The sequence below is a fragment of the Argentina silus genome, assembly GCF_951799395.1.
Source record: "Argentina silus genome assembly, chromosome: 21".
NCBI lineage: Eukaryota > Metazoa > Chordata > Actinopteri > Argentiniformes > Argentinidae > Argentina > Argentina silus.
Window position 1 is genome coordinate 3,543,319 of NC_139675.1, and position 11,409 is coordinate 3,554,727.

General features: G+C 45.3%; 1 protein-coding gene across 1 annotated transcript in view; it reads left to right on the top strand.

Annotated features, from left to right (window-relative positions):
* The first annotated feature begins 2,913 nt into the window (after nucleotides 1–2,913).
* nr3c2 (nuclear receptor subfamily 3, group C, member 2) overlaps nucleotides 2,914–11,409 on the top strand; it is a 78,942-nt gene continuing 70,446 nt past the window's right edge. The window contains exons 1-2 of the mRNA XM_083693223.1: nucleotides 2,914–3,293; nucleotides 5,557–7,429. Of these exons, the coding sequence (XP_083549349.1) occupies nucleotides 5,577–7,429 (1,853 nt within the window). The 5' untranslated portion in view covers nucleotides 2,914–3,293; nucleotides 5,557–5,576. The remainder of the gene's footprint in view (nucleotides 3,294–5,556; nucleotides 7,430–11,409) is intronic.

Genomic DNA, 11,409 nt, shown 5'->3' on the forward strand with positions numbered 1-11,409 from the left:
TTACCATTAAACAGTCCCTCCAGGGTTGAGCAATTATGCGATTGCATAATTCAATGCAAAATCAAACACTGAAATTATCAACAACAACAAACAAAAAAAATCACAAACTGCCATGCAAAACTTCAGAAAAGACATAACAAAATCAAGCATTTTTGGCTCCAGATATCACAAAAAAAACCTCATCCTGTAGGGACTGATTAAAGGTCTTAATGGAGCATTAGTGTGTGTCTGTCATGTCTTCTGCATTTAGTTTGGAGTTCAGTGTATTACAGAGGTTTATTAGGTTATTTTACTGTTACAAAAGGCAGACTTTTTGGATTAAAATCAATACTGTGATCCAAGTGTCCTCTTTAGAGACCTACACATTTTCAAGTGCTTTGTCGACAGATGTACGTTTCTGATATCAAAAAATCACTAGGTCTAGGTTGAGCGGTGTCTGAGAAATATAGTTAATTGTGCCCCTAAAAAAATTCCAATCCCTCCCCTACTTTAAGTCTATGCAAATGATACACCATAGGAGTTGGATAGAGCATTATAGACATGGAAACAGGTTACCCTCGATGGTCCTTCAACCTCACTTCAACTCCGTCTCCATGCCAACCCAACAGGAAGCACACCAGTCATTTCTACCACTCAGTGGTGGTCAGCGCAGTGCTGTATGTGGTGGTATGCTGGGGGGGGGGGGGGGGGGCAGCATCAAGGAAGGTGACACCAAAAGGCTGAACAAGCTTATTAGGAAAGCTGGTTCTGTCCTGTGTCACCCTGGACACTGTGGAGGAGGTGGCCAATAGGAGGATGAGGACCAAATTCCGGGCCATCATGGACAATCCCTCCCATCCCCAACATGACACTGTGGCAGAGCAGAGAATATTACTACAACCACGTTGCACTAAGGAGCGCTATAGGAGATCTTTTCTGCCTGCCGCAATAAGACTACACAACTCCTCCTCCGGCTGGCTCGATTGGGGTGATCAGAGTCAGGCTGGGGGATGTTAAATCACACTGGACTGTTCTTACTGTATATGATGTTTCAGATGTCTATTTTATTTTATTATTCTATTGTCACTTTAATTTTATTGTTGTTTGTGATGTGAGCTGCTGTAACGCCTTAATTTCCCTTCGGGGATTAAGAAAGTATCTATCTATCTATCTATCTATCTATCTATCTATCTATCTATCTATCTATACCAACCCATCACTTCCATCTCAGCAGCTCAGTTTCTGCTCAGCACTCTTAAACTCATCAACACTATCAGGTGCTTGGGTCCGTTTAGCTTCAATGCATGAAGCCCAAACTGTTCACTGCTTATAGGCCAGGGAGGACAATACAAAAGAGGAGGATGTGTCACTTCAACGTAGGCTGTCACATTATCATGATGACAATTTGACTGTCAGGACATAACAGAAATACAGCCCCACCTGGTGGACACAGTCACAACACATTTGGATGCGAGATGAAGACATGTAGAGTATTTAGGACAGCAAACCCCGTGAGAGTTCATTTGTTATGACTCAGTGAAGGCTGTTCCACAAATGTTCAAATGGCAGAGATTACCCACCCTTACCGACTCTTATCTGACATCAAAGGCGGGTGAAACAAGGAAACTACTGTACCTACTACATCCTGTTTTGATTTCACTCACAATGGTTCTGTGATGAAAATGAAAAAAAAAAAGAAAAATAACGGTTATATCCTATTGGGATTCCTGTGTCATTGTGGTTGCTGGTTTTAGGATGACAGTTCTTGGGCAGGACCCTCACCCTGACTGGCTGTGATAGCACCAAGTGATGACGGTGTGGTTGGAGTGGAGAATTGAGCGTGTGCTGCCCAGGTGCATTAGATTCTATGCTACCATCATATCCATCATGTCAGGGCGTCAGGGAAAGATACCTTTCTCTTTAATACCCTATTCAAACAACACCATAAAGATATCACAAACATGAAAATGAAAAATGCAGTAGGATATGTAACAGTGTTAGTATTCCCATAGCGATAACATATATAACTACACGCATCCTGGTATTTTCTATTGACACCTGATGTACTACGCCTCCGTCTCCTGTCCCATCACATGCTTACCTCTGCCCTGTTTATTGATGACATGGAAAGACGTAGGTAACAGTATAAATCCACCTTTTAATATCTGGGTCAATCTTATGTCCACAATTGCCAATTATTAGTTAAATTACCCCTTATAGTATGACATTATGTTTTTGTACCAATATATGAAGATTTGTTTCTTTCATTTGTTCATATATTTCATTATATCTAGTTTGTTTAGTATTTTGTACTGTATGAACCTGTGGCTAGCGACTGTACTTGTCGGAGCAAATTTACGTACATTAATAATCATGAAGCTTGCGTGTTTTATCATGAGAAAAACACAACGTAGAGGCAAATATACACCGATCATACTTACACTGCACAAAACGTTTCGAAATTTCACAAAATGAGTCAGAAAAGGATTTTCAAAATGGTTGACAATATCAGTAGCCTGCTTCATTAAATTATCTTTTTTTCTTTTTTATTGCAACATACTGAGAATGGGCTAATGTCCAATGTGTGACTGAATGTGTTTATAACACAGTTATACATCAAATTCACTTGAAAGTTGTCATGTTTGTCTTACATTGTTGTTCAATATTCTAGTCCGAATCAGACATGTATTGTCATCTCGGTGCATCCGAACAGAAAGAGAAGCAGCACCACCACCGGTACTTGAAATCAGGCCTACCTATGTCCTATTTTCAGCGCAATAGCGTACCTGAGCTAAGGAGCGCTCTCCCCTCCCTCCCTCCCTCTCTCCCTCCCTCCTCTCCCTCTCCCTCTCCCCCTCTCTCCCTGCCACCCCCTTCAGAGTTTGTATTGCACTCGTTGCAGTAGGAGGGTCCACAGAATGTGCACAGAATGACGTCGCTCTGCAAGTCCGTCTGACTCCTTCGCTGTTTGTATCAGTCTTCTGTCGGAGGGCTAGAAACATCGTAAATGTGCAGATTGCGGCCATAATGTGTGAATATATGACATTGCCGTCCTAATCGTCGCTGTCGATCGGGCTGTCAAAAGCAGCGTCTTGCTGTTGTGGATTACGCAGAAGGCTACTTCTGTGCGATCAGCTGTCAGAACTGAAACTAGTGGATGTATGGCGAGAGTCAATACAAAATAGCCACAGTGGGGATATTGTGAAGAAGAAATAAGTACCGTTTTGTTTTCTTGTCTTTTTATTCCCCCTCTCTTCTGGATTATTGCTGCCCAGCAACACAGCCACCTGACAAGTCTGAATGTCGTAATTAAGGTAAGGACCCAGAGTGTTCGCTGGAGGAATAGATTTGGTTTAAACTGGTCATAATATCGACGTTCATCTGCCGTAACAACTCTTGAAACTACATTGAAGTTGCACGCTGTCATCTCAATAATATCCCCCAGGTGTGTTTGCTGTGAGAGAGAAATCTTTAACTTTGAACTACCCCTGGGAACCGCTCGATATTGTGACCTATAAATAAAAATTGAAGGCTGCTTTCTTCCTATCTATTGTCAATAACAACACTAATAATAACAACAATAATAATAACAACAACAACAATAATTATAATAATAATATGTATTATTATATATAATATTGCACTTTTTAGAAGAACAGCAGGTTATGGGCATTTATTTATTTAACCCATGCCTCGTATATAGGCTCAACTTCAAAGCATTAACTCTGACTTTTAGAGACTAATCATCTGAGTTTTACTTTTCCTGCACAAGACATTTCTGTCTTTGCATTTCTGTAAAATCGTTTGGATGGTCTGACTGTCGCTTGCTTCGTTGTCTTTGCCCAGCAAAGATGTCAACGCACTATAATATGTGCAGCCAATACGCCTATCTGGTGTCTTGCTATTCATATAGTTTAAAATACCGTCGATCCAGTGGCATCAATGTCAACATTTTGCATTTTGGTAAAGCAGACTGATGCATTGGCCGTTCCTTCTGTCAAATGTACCTGTATCCCTCTTTTGCACTTTGTGCGTCGGACTTTTGCAAAAAGCATAGGCCTATTGCATAGGGCCTGTGCGCGACTAGATGTATTATGAACGTAATCTATCGACCAGATTATAAATGATAGGCACCTCGAGGAGGATAATGATCACCAACTTGACAAATAAACACATAAAGTACAGACGCAGACCACAACAACTCGGATCGGTCTGCTATGATAATGTAATGGGCTTTGAAGTGTGTCTCAGTAAACCCAAGCAGTGCGCTTTGAGTTGTTTTCAAAAGTTCCGATTTGTTTTCCACAAGACGCTCAATGATATTCTCATTTTCAAGTTATGTCGCAGCTATGTTGTGGCTGCAAAACCAATAACTCGTAGAGTGACAGAACAGCCGGACCAATCCGTGGATGGCGTAATGTAGTTCTTGTGACTGTAGCGTTTTCTCAATTCTTTGGGAACTCCTCCGTCCTCCACTCGCTACGTCTTAAACAAGCATTGGAGGAGGAGGTCTAAAGGGAGGAACCGAGATCTTCTCCTCCAATGCGTTTTCAGTAGGACGCGAGTAGAGGACGGAGGACGGAGGAGAGAGGACGCGAGGAGTCGTGTTCCTAACAATTGAGAAAAGGCTACTGTCCTTTTTCATCCAATTGGAGGCGGGCAAGTAGTTATTATATGCACGGCATATAATAACTACGTCACGTATTTTAAAGACCCACTGTAATTTTGATTTAGCCATATAACGGTACAGTAGATACAGTTAACTCTCTCCTGGTATCTTGAAGTTATCAGACTTCGGTTAATAGACATTATAATAAGTAACCTGTGTGCAATGTTATGAGGAATTGAGTCCTAGTCCTAGGAGTATTATCTTGTAAGACAACGTTTACACAATTTACAATACTTAGATAAATAAACTCAACTTTTCCTTCAGTGTCAAAATCTCTGCACCTGAGTATGTTATTAGTCAATATGAAACGCAAAGTGACACAGTAGTCAAAGCAATCACATCATAGGCTACTGTATGCCAGCCAATCACATTTCATCATCCCATGCACTGTGGCTCTCCTGCCCCATTTTCTCAGGGGACCAGGGGAGGCTGGAGGAGGTAGAAATCAGAGGACGGCCTCATTGTAATGCATGGAAACTGAATTAGCCTGAATGCATGCATGCCGCACCTTTGGGGCATTTCACTTTACGAGCCAATTAGCAAGAAGATAATATTACTCCACTGATTAACAGAGAACATGTTTGGGTTTTAAGTGTGAAATAGGGCATGTATTTACATGATTAATTTGGATGCTTTCCTACTGCTGTTGTCAATATTTGGCTTATACACACATAGCGACAGTTAATTAGCTCCATTCATAATTTCTTCACATTGAAAGCTGGTGATGAACAAACATGGGTGTGTTAGATACAGTAGTTTGATCTCTGCTACTGCAACAGCAAATGCAAATGAAATCCAGGGAGAAAAAAAAATCCCACACATGAATAATATTCAAACAGAACCTTTAATATGATTTTTTTTTTTCTTCACTTTTATTTTTTTCTTTCTTCTCCCCTCTCACCCACCAGGTCAATCAAATGATCCAGCCATGGAGACCAAAAGATACCAAAGTTTCTTTGAAGGAAACACAGACACAGAGAATAGATGGTCTCAGGTCCCCAGCACCATGGAGTACTGCTGCACTGCAGAAGAGTCCAGTAGCCTAAACAACAGCGACGTCCGGATGGACATTGTCTCTCCCAGCAGCGCCGAGTGCAAGGAGCACAATGGGAAGAAGCTGGATCAACCCACGCTCTGCCTCAACCAGACCCAGCCCTTCATCCTCCCCCTTTTCAACAACTCCCTCCACGGCCGCAAGCCCGAAGTCATGGACTCCAAGGAGCTTTCCAAAACCGTGGCCGAGTCCATGGGCTTGTACATGAACGCGGCCAGGGAGGCGGACTTCGGCTTCGGCCAGCAGGGGGGGCACTGCAGCCCGGGGAAGCTGTACCCCGTTTGCGGGCGTCACATTGAGGACAGCCAGGGTGCGTCCAAGGGGAGCCCCAAGTTGAAGTCTCCTGCGTCGGGGTTCCCCGCGGTACTGCAGAGGTCTAGCAGCATCACCCCCGGGGAGTGCTCGTCCGGCCTCCCGACGGTCTCCAGCTCCGCCCTGGCCTCCTCCCTCTCCTGCAGCCCCCACACCACAGGCTCCATCTCCAGCCCCGGCAGCAGCAGCCACAACATGGTGTCATCCACCACCAGCCCCACCACGGGGTTCGGCCACGGGCCGGCCTGTTCCTCTATCAGCAGCCCGGTCAACCAGGTTCCCACCACCGCCACCATCCAGGCCCTGGCCCACGTCCATAGGAGGAGCTCGGCCACCTGTAGCCCAGCGGAGTCCAGCACGGTGGGGTCTCCGCCCCTCACCAGTCCCCTCAACGTCATGAGGTCGCCGATCTCCAGCCCCCAGAGCATGGGCAGCGTGAGGTCCCCCCCCTCCTGCAGCGCCACCTGCAACATGAGGTCATCCGTGTCCAGCCCGACAGGAAGCAACAACAACAGCAGCGGCAGTGTAAGAGTGTCCCTCTCCAGTCCGGCCACGGGAGGATCCATGGCCGTGTCCAGCCCCCTCAACCCGTCCTCGTCCACCTCTGGTGGGTTCGGCGTGTCCAGCCCTGCCAGCGGACTGGGTCTGGTACAGAACGACACCAACAGCCCTGAGGCGGGCCGGGACTGCGACCGAGACCAGGACTTCAAGGACTTTGAGTTCCCCAAGGTAGAGAACGTGGACGGGGAGATGTTCAATGTGGGCCTGGACCAGATGGGGATGGTGAAGTACATCAAAAACGAGCCCGACACCGACAACAGGAGCATGTGTCTGGGCCGCAGCAACAGCAAGTGTAACGTCGCCACCACCGGCTCTACTTTCGCCACTCACATAAAGACCGAGCCAAACAAAGATGGCGGTTGCATGAATCATCACTACAGCGAGCACCAGCAGGCCGCCCTGGGCCTCTTCCCCGCGTCAGAGACCACCTACCTGTCTCTGAGGGATAACATCGACGAATACAGCCTCTCCGGGATCTTAGGACCTCCCGTGTCTGCCATGAACGGCAACTATGAACCTGGCGTGTTTCCCAACAATGTCCTGTCTAAAGGAATTAAGCAGGAGTCCAACGACGGCAGCTACTACCAAGAGAACAATCACGGACCGACGTCGGCCATTGTTGGTGTCAACTCAGGCGGGCACTCATTTCATTACCAGATCGGAGCGCAAGGAACAATGTCGTTCGCGCGGCACAGCGTGAGAGACCACCAGAGCAACCCCTTGTTGAATGTAATCTCACCCGTCACGGCGTTGATGGAGTCGTGGAAGTCTCGCCCGGGCATGTCACAGGGTCCGTTGTCGGTCAGGGGAGAGGTTTACCCGGGTCACAGCTGCCTCGCAGACAACATGGCAAGGTAAGGACACAGAGGACGGGCGGCATTGTGGGTACTGTAGTGCAGTGCTCCGGCTGAGCGCTGGCTCAGGAACAGTAATGTAATATCCAATGGCATCCTGTCAGAGTGCTCTCACAAGCAGAGGGCTGCTGTGCTGTGCGTGAGTGGAGCAGAGGTAAACTAAATTTAAAGTGAGTTAAACTGAATTACTTCAGGAGTTACTCGGATATAACCGGATGACAGGGGGGACAGTGTGTCTGACTTAAAGCCATGTTGCACAGGGGGGTAAAGGGCGTTTGCTTGGGAACTACAAAACAACAACAACAACAACAACATCAACAACAACAACAACAACAGCAGCAGCAACACGGCTTGGGAAAGGGAGCAGGATGTTGGAACTGGGAGCAGTAGCTGAGCAGGGAAGGGGTCCAGGTCATTGTTACAGTAGGCCCTACACTATCATCCGATCACAACACTCCCCTGTGCTCTACCGTAACAAGGAGGCAAAGTTTACCCCTTATCAGGACCATGTGTCTGCGCAGAAACTTAATTTATTGGTCCATTATCGACAAGGTCTTGCAAGGACCTTGTGTAAAGCAAATACCTCATATTTTTATGGTGCTCTGTCCATTATGTGGCAAGGTCATCAATTATGAATGATTGATTCTGTGCTTTTGTTGCCAGAACTAATTGAATAAACAGTTTGCCTTTGCAAGGGGTGGAGCCCCAAACAAAAACAAACAGGCAACAGAAAATAGTCTTCTATTACAGACCGTGGGCCAACCTGGCAACGTCTCACTCTGACACAGTGCCTGCTCTGCCAGTTGATCTCATGTGATCTCATGTAGTGCATGTGAAGCTAGAAAAGTACTGTAATTACCATGCAGGATGGATAAATAAAAAAACAGCATTTCACAGCCGTAAAATAGAGCAGGGGAAAAACAGTCCCAACATTTTTGCAGTAGAAGTATGTGGACTCCAGTTAGATAACATCTCTTGCTGAGCCGAGTGTTTATTTACAGTAAATCAGAAAGAGATGGTTTTGGTATCTGGAGAGTTTGGGATTTCTTTTGGGTGTGACACATATATTTTTTCCCTTTCTATATATTTTTAACCAGATAAGAGAGAATGCCCAATAACTGCGTGATTAAACACAAACTGATCATCTGTGTCATAAATGTATTCATGGCACGCTGTAAATTGACTTACAATTGCATCACTTTTTTATGAGCTAGCTTGGTTGCAGGAAGCACTAAACAATCCCATAAACAGTGTCCCCCTCCTGACTTGCAAAATTTTGATAGGAGTCAGATGTTTGCTTAAAGTCAGACTGAAACTGAAATCACTAAATGATGCTCATAGTCATGGCATAACTCGTTTTTCATGGGAAGTATTTACTTTCAAGGGGGGTACGTTTTATCTAAGTTGTCTCCGAAATGAAGACAGTCTGAGGTGTTGATGCTTCGATGTGCGCCTTCTCATTTGATGTGTTACTGCGTTGTAAATAGCTGTGACTTCTGGCACCACACATTACAACAGTCGCACGTTGTCATGATAAGGCATGGTGACGTGTGCCCGTCTTGACTGTAAACAAAGCTGCGTGTCCAGCCGTGTAGACGGTACAGGTCGACAGCCAGCTAAGCTAAGCTAATAGTTAGTGAACGTTAGCATTAACGGGCCGTGTAGACGGTACAGGTCGACAGCCAGCTAAGCTAAGCTAATAGTTAGTGAACGTTAGCATTAACGGGCCATGTAGACGGTACAGGTCGACAGCCAGCTAAGCTAAGCTAATAGTTAGTGAACGTTAGCATTAACGGGCCATGTAGACGGTACAGGTCGACAGCTAGCTAAGCTAAGCTAATAGTTAGTGAACGTTGGCATTAACGGGCCATGTAGACGGTACAGGTCGACAGCCAGCTAAGCTAAGCTAATAGTTAGTGAACGTTAGCATTAACGGGCCATGTAGACGGTACAGGTCGACAGCCAGCTAAGCTAAGCTAATAGTTAGTGAACGTTAGCATTAACGGGCCATGTAGACGGTACAGGTCGACAGCTAGCTAAGCTAATAGCTAGTGAACGTTAGCATTAACGTAATCACCCTGCTGCAGGATGTCGGCATGTGAACCCAGGAGATTTTCTCTGAATATTAACACTCTGCCAGTCAATACTAGGCATGTTACGATGTTAGATTGGCCCTAGATGGGCTGTCAGTCAAGCACCAGAGATACATGCCTAGTCATTCCTGAAGCAGCCCGAGCAGAGGAAAATCTATAAATGAATTAAAGCTGATTTAATAAACGTAACTTTGAAGGTGAACTTTGAAACGTGCGTTTGTGCTACATTGTTGTTATTCTGACATAACACAAGGATAAACTAAGTCAGACTGATGTTAAGAGAAATACATGTGACAATTTGGGCCTTCAATGGAATGTTTTTGTTTGTTGCTTTTCGGAAAACTGGCATTCACTGCTACCATTCCATGAGGTCCAAGTCTGCTAATGTCTTTTTTTTTTTTTTTTTTTCCTGACTCATGAAAGAGACAGAGCCATTATCCAAGTTCTTACCTGTTGAAATGGGCCAGTGATACCATGGGAGGCTTAGAGGATCCTAGGGTTAGGGTTAGGGCTAGAGTTAGGGTTAGGTTGTCTGTCTGGCCTGTTGAACTGTGAGACACCAGCTTTGCAATAAGTGATCCAACACTAGAGGACTATTGATAGACAACAAGAACTCTTTCACCTGTCCCTGGTTGACTGTCTGACCTGCTGTTCTTGTCTCCTTAGCTCCAGATTTGCCTGTGTCCTTATGGCCTCCTAGGTGTTATGGGAGTTGTAGTCTGCAGTGCACACAGTACCAGGGTTTATACCAGGGGAGAAAGAAAATGCTATTCTTGATTTGTGTTTCTTCTGTGCATGTTTACGTACTGCCTTCACAGTATACAGTGTTGGTGGCACCTGCACAAACACTTCACCAAGGCTGTGAAGGCACTTTATGAGGGTGATTAACATATTGACTTTACAATACAGATCATGCTATTCTGTCAGTGCAGGTTTTATGGAATGACTTGATTGTTTGTTTGTATGTTACTGTATGGTAGTGTATCATATGAGCCATCACAAACAAACCCATGTCATTTAGCCCCCCCCCCCCGCCAACCTCTTTAATATTTCCGATTAAAATATTTCAAATTATTGCTAAAAACCCTCCTAAAACCCTTGCTAACCTCCTCCTTTCTTTGTTCCTTGCCTCATTTGACCCTACAGCTCAATTGAATATGCTGTCTCATAATGAACAGAAATCAATTCCAGTGTAACTGTAAGAAGGATTATCCCTTGGGTATGAACACAAATTAACTCGATGCTTTTTCCTCAACTGTTGACCCAATCCACTGTGTACAAATCAATAGCAAACTCGACTTGACGTGTCTAATGTCTGATTGTCAAGGACAGGGATGGCACATCTGCTGCATGGCTGTACATGTGTGTTAGAGAGTTTATACAGTATGTATGTGTGTGTGTGTGTGTGTGATTGCAGTAAATGTTTCTTGTTGTTAAACTTATGTGTTCATTTATGTGTGTGTGTGTGTGTGTCTGTGTGTTTGTGTGTGTGTGTTTGCGTGCCTGCCTGCCTGTGTGTGTGTGTGTGTGTGTGTGTGTGTGTTTGCGTGCCTGCCTGTGTGCGTGTGTGTGTGTGGGATAACGAGGCATGCAGCGGCAGGACGACAGGGCTGTGTTACCTTGGAAGCAGCCCATATGGCGGGAGCCAAAGAGATGTTGACGGGATCACTGCCACCCCAATCCTAATGAGATCCAGCTTAGCCCTAATGTCAGGCAGGATGGCAGTCAGAGGTGGGATGCATGGCAGCCAGCCAAGCACCCTGAGAGTCCTGCTGCTCTCAAAGAAAAACACTTAACTGCTCCTCGCGAGGGGGAAGGGGGAAGGGCTCAATCAAATATACGATGCAGAAAACTTGCCATGACACTGCTGTGGAAATATCGAAATTG